Genomic DNA, 17,722 nt, shown 5'->3' with positions numbered 1-17,722 from the left:
AGAAGTATCTGGTGGGTCACTGTGGCAAACAGGATGCTGGACTGGATAAGCTTTGGAGCTGTTGCAGCAATCTTGTTCTTATGTAGTATACCATTTTATTATGTGTTAAAAATACTTTGTATTGTCTAGATACATCTAGATTCTTGGTCAACTGGAAACCTCAAGGTTCATCTGATCCAATGCAAAGTTAGATATATGTAAACCCATTGAAAATGATGGGCGTACACGTGAGTAACTTTGCATAGAATCAGACTGCAAACCTCAGTTTTCGAAACCCATTCAAGGCAGGATGTTTCACTCACTCACACACACACGCGCGCGCACACACACACACACACACACACACTCTATGCATATCAGAAGCAAAACCAGGCCCATGAACACTTTCAGAGAATTCATGCTCCTGCTAGGCTATGGGTTGTTGTTAAAAAAAATACGACAGTCATATAGTGACTTTAAAGCAGGGCTGCTCAACTTCGGCCCTCCTGCAGATGTTGGCCTACAATTCCCATAATCCCTGGCTATTGGCCACTGTGTCTGGGGGTTATGGGAGTTGTAGTTCAAAAACAGCTGGGGGGCCTAAGTTGAGCAGGCCTGCTTTAAAGGAAGCTACTTTATTCTTTGAAAAAATGCTCTGTAGTCCCTTAGGAATTGGACCCTTTTATCCAAGACTGTCCACAATATACCCAGAAAAAATATGAGATCCTTCTGCTCCTGTACTACAGTCAGGGTACATGTTTGATATAAATATGTATGACAACCAGTGTTCCCTGTAACAAGGCTTCCTAAATGTTGTTGACTACAACTCCCAGAATCCCCAGCCAAAGGCCATTGCAGCTGGGATTGCTGGGAGTTGTATACAACAACATCTGGGAATCCCTGTTATAGGGAACACTGATGACAACCTTCGGTCTACTGCAAATGAGTAATTTCTGGTTGTGAGTGGGGATTTTGTCCTTTATTTTTTGTCTTGGCCTAAGTTCATCTTGGTAAAATTGGAAGAATTGTGCAAACTAGAAATAAGGGGGCTGCTTTGAACATGAATGTGTTTAAAGGTTGTTATTTAAGTTGTACAATTAAGGCACTCTAGAAAATTACTAATATTGAAAAGGAATGATACTAAAATCATGATCTAGAACTCTGAATGGCTGGATTCATGTTGTGAGGCTTGGAAACATCTAGTTGGCTGTCAGAATACTGGGGATCTCAGCTTTATTTTATGTATGTATATATGTATTTATTTAACAAATTTTTATACTGACCAAAATGCAAGCTCTCTGGGTGGTTTACAACGAAACAATAAAGACAACCAATAAAAGGATTAAAACTTTTCAACTATTAAAATAAAATGTTAAAACTATTAAAACCGAAGTAAAACAATATCTAATTAAAAGCCTGGGTGAACAAATGCGTCTTGACTGCCTTTTTAAAAGTTGTAAGAGATGGGGAGGCAGCCCATCACTGCCTCCAGGCAGGCATTTAGGGAGGTTATGCCTTCTCCTGATAATGTTGACACGGAGAAAAAGATTTAGGTGTCATCAGCATACTGATAACACCCTGCACCAAATCTCTTGATGATCTCTCCCAGCGGTTTCACTAGTCCTCTCACAATCCTGAACAACTCCGCTGGATGTGAACTTGCAGACGCAATATGGGCTGAGAAGAATAACTTCTTTGCTACCCGTATTGCCAGAGCATAGATCTTCAAATGTGCTCTATGTTGTAATCTGTCGGATTCAAGCCGATTCTTCCTCTATTTGCGCTCCAGTTGTCTACCTCGCCGCTTCAGCCCCTGTAGTTCTTCTGTATACCAAGGGGTCAATTTTGAAGCGGGTTGGAGAGGACGCTTAGGTGCGATCATGTCTACTGTCCTGGTGAGGTTGCTATCCCAGTTCTCCACCATGGCATCAACAGGATCACCTGCAGAGCCAACACTAAATCCCTCCTAGGCTTCTTGGAACCCTATTGGATCCAATCACCTTCTTGGATGGACAGTTCTAATGGGACCCTTGCCCCTGTGAAGGTGGGGTGTGATGGTGAGTCCAACCTTAACCAGATGGTGGTCCATCCATGACAATGGGAAAATCATAGGATTCCCCACCCATGGAACACCACCCTGTTCAGAGTGAAAGACCAGATCAAGCGTGTGACCTGCAATGTGCATTTGTCCCGAGACCCTTTGGGATAGGCCCATAGTCATCATGGCCGCTATGAACTCCTAAGTTGCCCCAGACAAATTGGTCCCAAAGTGGACATTGAAGTCCCCCAGCACCACAAGCCTGGGAGACTCCAACGCCAAACCTGAGACCAAGTCCATTAGCTCAGTTAGGGACTCCATTGGGCAGCGGGGCGATTGGTACACCAACAGAAGTCCCAGTCTATCCCTGGTCCCCAAACTTAGGAACACACATTCAATATGGTCAGACACTTTGACAGGGATCCTGGTCAGGGAGAGGTTATTCTTATATACCACAGTCATGTATGTATATGTGTATTATATTTTTATAGCACCTGATTTATTTTATTTTTATTTTATTTTATTTTGATTTCTATACCACCCTTCCAAAAATGGCTTACGGTAGTTTACACAGAGAAATAATAATTTATGGTGATATATGCATAATTTATGATGATATATAATATATAATATAATATATAATATTTTTTGATGATATATGCATCTCTAGGTTATCTTTGTTATTGTTTTAATTGTCTTTACATGCTTGTGCTAGGTAGAAGGGAACATTATATACAAAATAGCATCTGTGAAAAGCTGACTTAAAAAAAAAAGCAATAATGTAAACTGCTTGGTGGGTTTTGAGGTTTGGTTGCGGAATAGGCCACAGGTTCGCATATGCTTTGTGTTGGCGGAAGGCAGAGGTCTGTCTCTGTGTCCTGTATGTGGGAAATATAGGTTCACATTTCTCACTGAATGGCCTTGGGCAAGTCGCTCCCCATCATCTAAACCTACCTCACAAAATAGTAAAGGCAACTCTGAACTCCTTGGAGGAAGTGTGGGCTAACAGTGTAACAAATTCAATGTAGGTGTGTTATTAGCCATTTGCTTGGTTATCTCTTAAATAAAAATTGCTTCCAGGTAGTTTAGATTACAGAGTACACTACAGGACCATGAAGACTCTTGGTCTCTATGGCACAGCACTGTTTTAGTGGGTTAATACAGATAACCTACTCACCACATGGTAAGCTCTTCTACCATGTGGTTGCTTGTATGAATAGCAATTGGGCCTTGGCAACTGGGTGAAGCTGCTGGGAAAGCAAGGAAGTGTTGGCTTGCTTCCACAGCCTTGCTCATTGTGAGCATCCATGGAAGTGAACTCAAAGTATGTTTTGAGGAGCATTTTGTGGCCACAGCTCCCAAAATCTTTTTCCTTTTATTTTCCCCCTCAGAAATAATATAATTTCACAGTTATTCAGTAATGAATATATTGGCTCCTGAACTTCCACTCCTCCAGCATATTGACATTCCAGGTTCATTTGGATGGATTAAGCCCATCCAACACAACATTATTGAATAAAACCTTTCTCTTAGATAAGCATTCATTGGGAGTTTAGGAATATTCCATAGCCAGCTCCATGTTAGTTCTGATGGCATGACCTCTAAATCAGTCTATCCATTTTGTTCTGTTTCTAAAATATTAATTAATTAATATGTGTTACTTAATCCCCCTTTTCTTGCTTTATTATTTACTAGTTCGAATTGCATTAATTCTTGTATCTGGCTTTGAGTCCAAAGCCATTTTTAATTATGTGCCTCACCTGCAGGTATTGGAACTATGAAACTCTGTTCTGATCCATGGCTTTGGATCAATCAAGCCATTGACCGCATCACAAATTCTTTCTGGATTAAGCTGTTAAGAGGAGGAGTTTTAAAATCATTCCAAATTCATGCCAATACTGATAATTGTCCAGTAAGCCACCTTTTCTTAGTTCTTCATTGTAAGAAAAAGTAGTTAAACTCAGCTCTGGCTTATCCTCTTTATGTCTACATTTTAACCAGTCAGGATAAAATGCTTTTGTAGAATAGCACAACCCCTAATTCATGCTGAAGGATCACTACAGCAAGACATTGGGCAGATAACATAGTTGTGGTTCTGGGAAGACTTTAGCAGTGGATGCAGAGCCCTTTGGGGTAGCTGGAAACATGGTTCTCTACTCTGGAGTCCCCCTAAACGGATTGATCTACTGCAATATTTTGTTCTTTCATAACATACGCACAGCATACACCCACACTTATGATGGTGATTTTAAAAAGATCTCTTAACAGTTTTCTTTACTGTCTGCTGATTGAACTGTCTGATCTACACATCTGTAAATGGAAATAGTGCCTTCAGTTATATATATATATATACCCTGAAATCAGTATATTTTTCTTTCTTAAAAAACCAAACCTGTCTGTTTATCAGTTTGGGGAAAAGATGGTCTTTTCAACACTGCTTTACATTTTACTGAATGATTAAGAGGAAGTCCCGTGGGTGAAAAAGACAGTTGGCATATTTGCAAAGAGAAATCTATATATGCTTTTTCATTCTTTAGGGGCTATGGAGAAGCAGAATATTGTCTGCTCTAATAAAGATCCAGGGCTATAAAGGACTCTGACATCAGGTGTTGGTTTTCTTACGTTTAGTGGGGGAAGAGCAACTGGCGCTATTCAGTGCTAGCAAGCATTTGCCCAGTGACTGTTGCTGGTGCAGGGTTTATTTGATTTAAATCAAATCGATTTAAATCATGATTTAAATCGCTTCACAGAAGGACTCAATTTTAATTATTTAAACAATCAGTCAGGAAGATTTTATTTAATCAGCATTTTCTTGTAAAAGTACATTCTTGTTTAATATAACCTTAATTCATCAGATATAGATGTGGGTTTCATTTTTAGAAGGTAGATACACAGTATGATAGGTACGCACATCTCATGATGCTATTTCATTAGGGGAAACCAGGCGTTGCAATTTTTTGTTGCACTGTTTGCATTTTGCACACATGCCTGTCCTATCAACAGGTACTACATGAACTTCATTAAAAGATTCTCAAATGGGGTCTCTTTTACAGCCTGCTGCCATGATAGGTGTTTTCCTTCTATAATGGAGGATACACTTTCATTTGTTGGCCTTCTGTAGTCCGATTCAGACTTTATGCTGTAAAAGTGTAAACGTGTTTATGTGATTGACTGTTCCTGTGTTCATTTTAAAAGTGAATCTGGATACAGGCCTTTCAAATGCATGGCACAGATAGCAAATGTTCTTCTGTACCTGTTTTCAGCATTAACATGTGAATGACTATACCTGTGTACATGGTACACTCGTGTGAATGTTGAACACAGTGGTGAACGGGCTTAATGTCTTTGCACTTTTGGCCGGGTGGGGGAGTGGACAAGGGCTTGACTGTGTGATGCACGTACACCACCTGCAGAATAGGATTGATCAAGTTGTTATCTCTCATTCCCATATACTGGTCTTAACATGTGCATAGAATATAATTAGAAGCTATGGTTAACATTCATGATGATATCCTTGACCTAGGTTCTTTTTTCATGAATTGTTTCTTTAAAATAATTAAAATCCAATTTAAATGTAAAACCCTGATTATTTTTATTTTTAAAAGACTATCAATTTTTATATCAACCCTGTGCTGGTGTCTCCTTTTGCTTTTGGATTCTTTTTGTCCAGTCTGTGGGCCCTTTGTGGACAAGGAACCATTCTCTATTTTTGTTCGCTTTGAGAACTATTTTTGTCAAATGTAGTATCAATATATTAATAATAATAAGAGAAGTTACATGAAAGTAAATATTTTTGGCAGATACCCATTCAGAACAATACATATATCTATAAAGAACAGAACACAAAAGCTTAGGGTGGTTCCAACATAATTATTTGTAGATTCACTTCTGTGATATGTGACAGGCTGACCCCAATATGACATCACCATTTTTCATGGATATATTTAGGGTGGGCAATTTGATATTGACATTTGGGGGTCTGAAAACTGTATACAAAAAGTGAAACTGACAGTTGTGAACTTCAGTTATTTTTCCAGCCCTGAGTACTGTATGTGTGTTGTAATGTGTGTTCTTAGATTTTCTTACCAAGTGTAAATGGTGGAAGATAGGTCCCTGGCTAGCTTGTAAGCAGAAACAGGGAATACAGTGTTTCTCTCATCATACAAATGCTATAATCTTGCAGAGCATGATTAGAGATGGCAGGATTTTAGCATGATACGCTTTAGAATATGTCCCAGAATCTTCTGTAATGTACAGGGTTCCGTGATAGACAAATTGATATGGAAAGGGTTCTCTGAAGATAGAAGTGATATGTAGTCTGGTTAATTATGCGAATTCTGTGAACAGCCAAAATTGTTATAGATATTTCAAAGAAAAGTTATAATTGCCACATAATTTTTCTGTGTCATATATGATAACAGTTGTGGGACCATTTCAAAGACTGAGCACCAAATGTTACATTGGAGTTTGCATTAGTTGATGTATTTGCTGTCTGTGGGGCAAGGAGGAACCTCTACCAAAGGCAGATGTACTCTAGAGTCAGTGTTTAAATTTAATATGGGTTTGTTTTTTGTTATAAGGAAAATCCCTTTCCTTCTGAATGCAGTTCTTTCTTGAAAGTACATTCTGGTTGAAATGTACTGTTTTCCTGTAGAAAATCTGATATAAAGAAGCAGATCCTCTTGTAGCAGAAAATACAAAATCTTTATCAAGAATTCAAAGCTTGATAGTGATTTTGGAGATTTAAGAACATTTTCTATTTTCTTTTTCTGTTCAAGGTAATATCTTTGCTGGTTGACGGGACAAGTCAACAGGTTAATTGAAAATATATCTGAGTGCTGACATTTAACAACACTGACACTGACTATCACATTTTGCTCTACCCTGCAGATATTGCAGTCGTGGAGATGAGTGATGCTTTTCGTCAGCCTTCTCTCTTCTATCATCTGGGAGTTCGGGAGAGCTTCAGCATGGCCAACAACATTATTCTCTACTGTGACACAAATGCAGACTCGCTGCAGTCACTGAAGGTAACTAATATCCTCACAGAATGAAGGAATTGTGCATCTGGAGAGGACATGGCAGTCACTGAGAGTACTATAATTTTCCGATTATACTATACTTTCTCCCTCTTTAATAACAGCCTCAGCCCATAATGCATATAATGGACCTGGACATGGAAATATACATGTTAGGGGAGAAAGGGAGGCATTTTGACAAGTAATATGTTCTCAGAACTGCTTCTTTCTTTGCTCAGCCACCTGCAACATCTTGCTTCTCATTGCCATCTTCTTCTGAATACAATGAGCTAATGGGTCATCCTTGTGACAGGATAACCTGTGCCTAAATCATCCAAGATGAATAGCCATCAAGTGGATGCTGTGGAACTCTAAGGAAGGAAGCAGCACTTCTTCCCTAGGCAGTTCAGTTTATTGTTGAACTGTTGTTACGGTTAGGAAGTTTTTCCATTTATTAACTCCACTTTGCCCCTACTTTGTTTCCTCACTGCCCTGATCACATTGGTCCAGCACCTGGGTGCTTTCCAGATTAGCCCCCACAACAGTGTCACAAAGTATCTGCTAAGTGTGTTTCTATACTTCTTGTGTTGTGACACCACAGTCCCTACACTGTCAGTGGGATGCTGTTTATATTTTGGATTCCTTGTTTCAGATTTTATCGCTGTGATTTAGTGCTATAACATTGTCCATTGCAAAGAAGTAGCTGTATTTTCCGTTGTAATTTCTGGGGATCATTTTCAATTTGATCCTGCCAAGCCGAAGCATTTTACCACAGTTGTAGTGGGTAATCTGGAAAGCGCCCTGGTTCAGGTGCCACGCTTAAATTTCCAGGTGCCATGACAAGCTAGCGCTTGGGAACTGCTGAACCCCAAGCTAGTGAGTGGTACTTTGGGATCACACTCATTTAAGTGCTATAAATATTACTCATATCCCTTCTATTGTGTCATTCAGAAATGTAGTACAGTGTGATTACTTTTTTTCTTTCTTTTTTGAAGTCTTTACCCAGTTGCTTTTGCAGTTGGTTCAAACTTGTTCCAACTGACAGTATTGAAAAATATTAATAATGATAGCTGATAAATGTGATTTTTCCAGATGACAAATAAGATTATTGTTGATATAGTCACAAAGCAAATAACATTCTCACATGAGAAACCTAGTTAGACAAGAACAGTTAATCCCTTATGGGTAAGCATTGCTCTTTTCTCCTAACATATCTGCTTCTGTTCATAGGTTCATCCTTAACATTGTCATTTTAAAATGTCTTTGGAAATTCAAATTCATAACCTCACTGAATTCATATACATGACAAGATGCTGGACAGTAATTTTGACACTTTGGGAGCCCATTAACTCTTGTTGTTGTAATGACAGCATTAAACCTGATAAAATCAGTGCAGCTTGTGCAGGAAATGTTTTTAGTAGGCAACATTTTTTAATTAGGCTGTTATCTCCCTGATGTCACACTAGTTCATGATGGGCAGAAGAAGAGTGCTGGCACAATGTCACGATGTTATGCTATGCTATGCCATGCCGCGCTGGTGTATTATTAATCTGGTACCATGGGCAGCAGCTGCATCAGCATAAATATTCAGGACTGGTTTTGTAAATGCATTAATTAACCAATAACTTTGGTGTTTAATTACTGTATTACTGACAGAGTTGGTCACATTTATTGTGTATCTAGATTACCATAGTCTTGCACTTTAAGAGCAGTCTGCCATGTATAAACTAGACAAAAAAGTTTCACGTGCTTTATTTTTGTGAGCCAGGCTATTGCTGCTGCTTATTTATTGTCCCCCCATAAAAAAGTTCTCAATGCAATGCAGTTTATATTGTAAAGGGAATAGAATAGCTAATGTCCATGAGTGTAGGAAAAAGAGATCAACTGTACTTCTATCCATTTGCATTTAGAGACCAACTTTATACCATTATCTATTTTTTAAATGCCTAAGAATGAACTCCCATATATGTAAAATTCTTAAGGGGGAAAAGTGTTCATAAATTCAGAATTTTAAATCAGATAAGTATAATCTGTAATGTGTATGTGTATGTCAGTTGTTTGCAGGTGGTTCTTATTCTCATCTCTGTCCTTTCCTTTATAGGAAATTATTTGTCACAAGAATAATGTAAGTATGATTGAAACCAATGAACAATTGTGATGCATGAAATTCTGTGCTGTGCAGATTTGTTTCATTCCCTGTTACTTGTCTGACTCTTTTAACATTATTCTAGTGAGTGTTCTGTCATATTGCTGTTTCCCCCAGTTCTGTTGTTCAGTTCAAAATGCTTTAATTCTCAGCTGCGAATCTATGAACATCAGTTAATAAACCTGTTGCTAGGTGCCATATTTACCCACTCACATTAGTAAATTTTCTGCCATTTGTCTCTTTGTTCTCTCTTCATTTATACAAGCACAATGTCTTATTTTCTCCCCCCTGCATCCCCTTTCTCCATTGTTTTCCTTCTGTCTTCCTTCAGGGCTAGTGCAGGCTAGTTTTGCTTTCCTACTCCTGCTTTGACAAACTCTGCACAGACAAAGAAGCTTCCTGCTTTTGCAAATGCCAGTGACTGATAGAGAGTACATATGGTCCACAACTCCCATATAATATTTCAGGCCTTATACATAAGAAGAGCCCTGCTGAATCAGTCTCCAGCCCTAGGTGGCCAGATTTGGCTTTTTAAAAGCCAAATTCTGGCTTATGGCCCATTTGACCCACGAGTATACCCCTCAGGTTCTGGCCACCCTGCTCCAGGCCCATAAGCGTCCAGCATTCTGTTAGGCACAGAGGAAGCTGCCTTATCCCAAGTAGGACCATTGATCCATATAGCTCAGTATTGTCTACACAGACCAGGCAGCCACTTCTATTGGCTAATTGTGCATTGTGTAAAGTGGTAGACTCTTGAATCTTGAGGCAGTTTGCCTTGAATCTTCTCCTAATCAAATTCAAGGAAGAACCCAATTTTTAGTATTATGAGAGGGTAACAAATTTGTCTGCACTCGCTCTACAGCATTCATAACAGTATAGGCCTCTGCCATAGAGGCGTAGAGAGAGCGGACAGAAATGCGTTATCCTCTCATAATGCTAAAATTGGGATTACCTAATGCATTTGATTGGCAGGAAGCTATCTGTGAGCCCTTATCTAGGCAAGCACGAGGATGTGCCTGTTCCCCCTGCCTTCCACAATACTTCCGTACCTATCAGTAAGGTTCACTAGAATGGGCCAATAACTTTTTAACTGCTTAGTTCTCACCCATTCAACCGCTAGCTTCTCTTGAGTCTCTTGGGAACTCAGAAATAACTGTTTCTTGGCTGTTGCTCTTTGGGTATGGCTTTCTTTAATATTGACTTTAAACTTGAAGCTGTTTGGTCAAAAGATGCTTTGTCTTGGGAAGGAAGACCTGTGGTTTTTCTCCTTTGGTTGGCATTGCAGTTATCTAAATGTTACAGTCCCCTGCAGACTTCATGGACCTTTGCAATCATGCAGAGGAAGTCCAGTAGCGGAATTGGGCAGGATATTTTTGTTTCTCTTCTGTGCATTTGGTGGCTATACCAGAAACTGTATCAGGAACAGGAAATGTGTTAGAAAATGATTATATTTTAGAAATGAGACAAAAGAAGCAGCAGGATGTTGCCTTATACAGAGATGTCTTGAGCTACTGAAGTTTCAGAACTGAAATCAGTGAGAACATGGTGTGCTCAGTCTCTCAGGAAGAAGAGGATTCCATGAAACCAATATTCTCTAGGTGCCAGCCTTAAAATCTATATAACTGGTTTCCACAACTTGGTGTGTCTGTTCAGTCTCTGGCATTGCTTCTGTAGTCTTCCTCTTTCAAAGCACTCAGGTTTTAGGCAGGCAACCAGTTTTGAATTCATTCATTTTTGCACTTCAAATAGCATAAAAACAGTCCCTATTTATGTCTTACATAGTTCAAATATTTACAGTGCTGCTTAACTGGAGAAGAGCAAGTCTATGCAACATGCTACAGAGTTTTGTGGTTTCTTTTTGCTGCACCAGCCTTCCCCACAGCAGAGAAGTGAAGCATGAAGGGCAGACATGATGGGGACCGTGGACAGTCAGGACTTTTGAGTGCATATCCCCAAGTGTTTTGAAACACATTTGTCTTCCTTGCTGGAATTTTACATGCTGGCTGCCAAGTAATCACTTAATTGGCCCTGGTGAGCTTTGCTCTCTCCCTCTCTCCATCCCAGCCCTCCCCTCCCAGATTGGGACCATGGCAAGTAGGGTTAAATCCTCACTACCCCCACCATGTGCCCGGCTTAGTTCTCCCCATGTATGTTAACTATACGGGAGAGGAAAGCAGGCAAACCAGGCTTAAAGGTGCAATTAAAATCATATTTAATTTCGTCCTTGTTTTGTAGCAGCAAGGAGAAAAACAGGGCTACAACATGTTAAGAATCTGAATTGCTTCACAAATTACAATTACAAATTGCAATATCCATTACATTCATTACATTCTTGTAGGGGGGAAAAGGTATGTTTTAAATTGACTTGAACCAGTATACATTGACATAAAACGTTCATAGGCTGCAGCTCATGACATCAGTGAACTGCGAAGGTGGTGGAAGTTATACGTTCATATGAAAACCAAGGAGCACAGTTCTGCTCTCTGGGTGTGAAGGGCTGGATATGAAACCATATACCAGGCTGTATACTCCACAGGGGTATCTGCATTCTAGGACCAATTTACACAGGCTGTTCCTATCACAAAACTGGTTAAATGCCAAGTGTAGTGGGACCTGACTGGTTCATGGGGAGGACCAAAGACCAGGAAGCAGGGCAGGGGCAAGGGGATAAATTGGGTTGGCCCATTTCTGCCACCTCCTTACTTTTGCCACTCCTCAATTCTGGTGATCCGTCTGCCTGTTTGTTCTAGTAAAGCTACCATTGCTGAATGGCAAGTGAGGTATGGGGACAGAGAAGGAGGAAGGCGAGGCCATGCATAAATCTGTAGGCTTCCAAGTCTACAGATTAAAGAGACTTAATTCTTAAGATCATATAGATTTTTCATGTTTTTATCCTTTCTATCAAAAGAATACTTAAGCCAGGTTCTTTTTTTGGTAGAAAAGATTGTTTATATTTATTCCATAAAGGTATTATGAGAAAAGGAATCTAGTAAACCTTCATCCTGTTTCCTGTGGCAGTTCTACCTTCTTATTCCCCCCACTTGATTATTATTTCTTATAATTACTACCCATATGATAGAATCTGGCATTCCCCAAGTTAGAGTGACTCAAGGTTCTTCAGAGGAAAGGTCTTATGCAGGAAAACAATGTGGAACGCAAACCTCACGGTGATTTTATCACATCCAAACCAATTGGATGAATTTGGCTTCTGACGTAGGATGGGAAATATCCTACAGAATCTTATTATTTTTTCCTGTTGCCTCTCTATTTAATAGCAAGGCTATTTTTCCTTGTAAAAGTAGAGTTGCTGCTATATTTTTGTATTCATTGAAGTATTAGCACATGCTGAGCTGATTTGTTTGCTAAAAATTATGTGAGGAATTAGCTTAATAATGTGCCCTAGGTTTTGCCATCTGTTATGACAAACAGATATTGTAACAGATGAAACAGATGTTGGGGGGGGACACACCCTGCAGAGCAGTACTTTCAGCAGTGCGTCTGATGTCATATGGTTATTTTGGATGTTCTCTAAGAGCAACTATACAAGGACTGTGAAGAACAGATTTATCCTTGCCATCACCTTGGCAATGTTTCAGTCAAGCTAACCAAGAATCATTACAAAAGGATACAATGAGTGTGCTTTGAGATTACAAAACTAAATTGTGATGTAGTAGTAACAGGCTCAATAATGAATGAATCTCAGACTCCCTAGAGCTGGCAGGATCTCTAGAGCCGAGAAGAGTTATAGTTCAATACGGTGTGCTTGTTTATTCCAGCAGTTAGAAGCAAATCCCAGTGGTGGTTAAGGAACCTGACTTTCTTTCCTGGTTTAGCTTTTATTCAAGGCCGGTCATAGTTCTTCCTATCTTCATAAGTCAAGGATTTTACTTACGTAAAATATGCACTTTTGGATATTTATCATTAGCTGCTGGATAATGCTCTGCTAAGACAAACTAGATGTCATTAAGATTTTTAATGGAATGTGTATGAAGCTGCCTTATATCAAGTTATACCATTAGTCCATCTAGGTCAGTATTGGCTATGCTAACTGGCGGCGGAAGCAGGGGCGTAGGGAGCTTTGTGGGGACCAGGGGACAAAGTCTGACCAGTGGCTCCCACACCCCCTGGGTGTTGTTTCGCACATGCAAAGCGTGCCCGCGCCCCAAGCCATGCCCCCTCTGTCTGATGTCAGACGCAAGGGAGTGTGGCCAGTGCAGAGAACAGGGCTGTTACAGCCCCAGCATCGTTCCCTGCATTTCCCCTGTCAGCGGTTGGTGGAATCACTGGAAGGGAGTTCTTTTCCCAGGAGCTCCTTTCCCTGGAAAGGGGTGCTTTCAGAGATTCCCCCAGTCACCATCACAGGAAATGAAACTAAGCCAGGGCCCCGCCCCTTTGCATCTGATATCAGACGAGGTGAGGGGCCAATGCCTGGGGGAGGAGGAGAGTCCATCCTTGCCGAGCCAGCATGAACACTGACTGGAGAGGAAAGGGGCATGCCATGCCTCATGCTCCCAGCTGGAGATCGCTTTGCTTGCCCCCAGGCGCCCACCTCCAGTCTCTCTGGGCTGCCGGAGGGGAGCCTCTGCCACCCATCCTCCCTCTCTCCCCCCTCCTCTGGCTGGAGGAGGGGGATGAGGCTGGGCCAGGGGTGGGAGAGGGAGAAATGGGGCAATGCTTCCCTTCCCTTCCCGGCTGGGGAAATGGGGTTCTGGCAGTTGGGTGGTGGCGGCGGGTGCAGCAGAGACTGTGTGCCCGCTATAAATGGCTGCACGGGGGCCTGGGATTTGGTACACACTCGTGAACTTTAGAGGGAAACCTGCTTGCAGTGCTTGAGCGCCCTATACCAAAATAAACTTCAAACCTAGTTTCTGAAAGTATAGGCATGCCCTGCAGTGATATGAACCAACGTGTTCACTTGCTTTCACTTGGAGATCCTGCCCTATATCCCCCCCATACCTGAAGGAGGAATGTTAGGCTCTTACATGGTTTCCGACAGTAAATGTTGCTGTTGAGAAGACATGTGGAATGAATGGATGATTTGTTGCATACACTGCTGGTACAGTTGTGTTTGTGATCATTGTGTACTACTTTTGCCTGAAATATGTTTTATTGTTCTGTTTGCTAATGACTTTATAGATCCATGTATTTATATCCAGCAGAGGCAGGATATAAATAGTTTAATAAATACACTAACATTTATTTCTTTAATACACAACTTGCTATCAGAATCCATCTTTAAAAAAAAACTTTCTAAAGCTTTTAAAGACTACAGCCTCCAGTATAGTTATATTGCATATAATCAATACATGTTGTTAAAATTTAAAAATCAAAGCCCTTGCTTTTTAAAATGCAAGTATTTTGTCCTCCTCTTCCACAGATGTGCACTGGCAACTATATATTTGTGCCATATATGATAACACCTCATAACAAAGTATACTGCTGCGATAGCAGTTTCATGAAGGGATTAACTGAACTGATGCAGCCCAGCTTTGAACTGCTGCTTGGGCCAATATGCTTACCCTTGACTGATCGGTTTATTCAGCTTTTGAAGGTTGCACAGGGCAGCTCAAGGTAAGGACTCTCACCATGTCTCTTCAACTATGGAATTCACACGGCCAGAACTTGTCAAAAAGGGTTCAAACTTACATGTATACTATAAATGTAGCAAAGACAATACATGGTACGCAGCTTGGCACACATCTTGGAGTTCATGCCTGTAGGGTATACTGTCTGTTTCAGGCTGGAGGGCCAGCTTCTTAAGCCTGCTATTGGGGCGGGTGGGGGTGTGCCAAGGCAAGGTTCTGTGTGCCAAGCTGCTCAGGGGCCAGGCCCTCTACCTATTATGTGTTTGCAGGTTTCCCAGGGAGAGTCCACAACCCTCGCTCTCCAAGGGCTTAAGAATTGATAATGGTGCTTGAAAAGAGAAAAGCAACAAGCGGACTGGGACAGGTTCTTGCCACTTCTTGCAGGTGTCGCTCTGATTAGGAAATGAGATGTTGCCCCTTTTCCTCATCTTTTCATTCATTTTGCATTGTAAACCTTTTTGTTGAAAAACGGTATCTAAATATTCTTAATAGTATCTATACCCATTGTGCCTACTGCTGTTGAAACAGATTGCTGAGAGACAGTCCCCTAATACTCAGGTTTAAATAGATGATTTTCTTTTCCATCTTAGCCAATACTTCAGGGAGTCGATTCTTAATGATATCAGAAAAGCTCGCAACTCGTGCACCGGGAAAGAACTAGCTGCAGAACTGACAAGGATACGACAGCGAGTAGATAATATTGAACTTCTGTCTGCCGACATTGTGATAAATTTGCTGTTATCTTACAGGGATATTCAGGTAAGAAGCTTGTGCTTTTTAACATCTATGTAAAACCACTAGAAGAGATCATCAGGAGATTTGGAGCATGGCACTATCAATATGCTGATGACATTCAGATCTATTTTTCCATATTAACTTCATCAGAAGTTGGCTTAATTTGTTTAAATGCTTGATTGGAATCGTCAATGGGCTGGATGAGGGAGGGAAAAAAACTGAAGTTGAATCCAAACAAGATGGAGGTACTCGGTGCGGGAGGCAAGTATTTAAGAAGTGGCTTAAATCTGCCTGTTCTGGATGGGGTTACACTCCCCCTGAAAGATCAGGTATGTAGCTTGGGAGTACTTCTGGACCCAAACCTCTCCCAAATAGCTCAAGTTGAGGCAGGTGACTAGGGGCACTTTTTATCAGCTTTGGTTGATACCCCAGCTAAGACCATTTCTCAAGACAAGTGACCTTAAAACAGTGGTGCATATGCTGGTAACATCCAGACTACTGTAGTGCACTCTGTGTTAGGCTGCCTTTGTATGTAGTTCGGAAACTGCAACTGGTGCAGAATGCAGCAGCCAGCTCCAGGACCAGCCATGGAGACCACACTACTACTACTGCAAATATTCAACCAAGTTCTCAAAGCAGTTTACATAGATATAAATAAATAAATAAGATGGCACCCTGTCTGCACGGGGCTCACAGTTTAAAAAGAAACATAAAGGTAGACACCAGCAACAGCCACTGGAGGAATGCTGAGCTGGGGTTGGATAGGCCCATTTGCTCTTCCCCTGCTAAATATAAGAGAATCACCACTTTGAAAAAGGTGCCTCTTTGCTCAGTTAGCAGGGGTACTCCTATTCTAAAAGAAATACACTGGCTGCCAATTAATTTCTGGGGAAAATAGAAAATACTGGTTATTACCTATAAAGCCCTGAATGGTATTATAGGTATTTATTACCTATAAATACCCTGGTTTGGGCAACAGGGTATTTAAAGAGTGCTGCCTTCTTCGTTAACCCTGCCGCCTATTGAGATCATCGAGGGAGGTCCGGTTGCAGTTGCCACTGGCTTGCTTATTGGCGACCTAAAGCCAGGCCTTCTCTAGGGTTGCCCCGGGGCTCTGGAACAAACACCTACATTATTTTATTTTATTTTATTTTATTTTATTTAACACATTTGTATACCACCCAAAACGCAGGTCTTTGGGCAATTTACAACAAAACAATAAAAACAACAAATAAAAAGGATAAAACATTACAACAATTTAAAATTAAAAATGTTAAAATTATTAAAAACACAATTAAAGCAATATTAAATTAAAAGCCGGGGTGAACAAATGCGTCTTGACTGTCTTTTTTGAAAGTTGTAAGAGATGGGGAGGCTCTTATTTCAGCAGGACGTGTGTTCCAAAGCCTCGGCCCGGCAACAGAGAAGGCTTGTCCCTGAATGTCCACCTCACGAGCCAGTGGCAACGGCAGACGAACCTCTCCAGATGATCTCAATGGGCGGTGTGGTTCATCGCAAAGAAGATATTCTCTTAAATATCCAGGGCCCAAGCTGTTTAGGACTTTATAGGTTATAACCATAACTAAAACCTTGAATTTTGCCCGGACACTTATCGGCAATCAGTGTAGATCTTTTAAGATAGGAGTGATACAGTCTCTCCAAGATGACCCAGAGACCAACCTGGCAACTGCATTCTGGACCAGCTACAATTTCCGGTCTATGTACAAAGGCAGCCCCACATAGAGCACATTGCAGTAGTCAAGTCTGGAGGTGACCAGCAGATGTACTACTGTTCTGACATTAGAATCTCCCCAAATCTGATTGTTTTTAAATGACTTTTGCGGGGGGAAACAACACCTGTTTCATCAGACTTTTTAAAAGTTTAATATTTTAAAGTTTTATTTATAGCAATTTTGATCTGTTTTATATGATTTTTAGGTTTTACTTGCTGTTTGCTGTTTGTTTATATTGCAGATCACCTTGAGATTTTGTATAGGGCAGTATATAAATGTGACAAACAAACAAATAAATAATTTAAATGGATTGCTATCATCATATTGCAGATGGTAGACTTCTTGCTGACAACACGATTAGTCTATTATATCTGTTGTTGGCACCATTTCAGAACATTCTCAGAGTAAATGCTTGGCTGGTAATGGATCTGGGTCAGCTGCTGCTTCCAGTGAAAAGAGCAGAGTGATACAGAAGGGGAGTTCTGGGT

General features: G+C 40.6%; 1 protein-coding gene across 2 annotated transcripts in view; it reads left to right on the top strand.

Annotated features, from left to right (window-relative positions):
• Window positions 1-17,722, top strand: part of MAP3K5 (mitogen-activated protein kinase kinase kinase 5) — a 157,165-nt gene that overhangs the window by 55,328 nt on the left and 84,115 nt on the right. For both annotated transcript variants that reach the window (XM_053288751.1, XM_053288742.1), the window contains exons 2-5: window positions 6,908-7,047; window positions 9,137-9,160; window positions 14,559-14,752; window positions 15,357-15,525. In XM_053288751.1, coding sequence (XP_053144726.1) covers window positions 6,908-7,047; window positions 9,137-9,160; window positions 14,559-14,752; window positions 15,357-15,525 — 527 coding nt within the window. The remainder of the gene's footprint in view (window positions 1-6,907; window positions 7,048-9,136; window positions 9,161-14,558; window positions 14,753-15,356; window positions 15,526-17,722) is intronic.

The sequence above is a fragment of the Hemicordylus capensis genome, chromosome 1 (assembly GCF_027244095.1).
Source record: "Hemicordylus capensis ecotype Gifberg chromosome 1, rHemCap1.1.pri, whole genome shotgun sequence".
NCBI lineage: Eukaryota > Metazoa > Chordata > Lepidosauria > Squamata > Cordylidae > Hemicordylus > Hemicordylus capensis.
The sequence above is the reverse complement of the archived record's forward strand: the minus strand, read 5'-3'. Positions and strand labels throughout refer to the sequence as shown.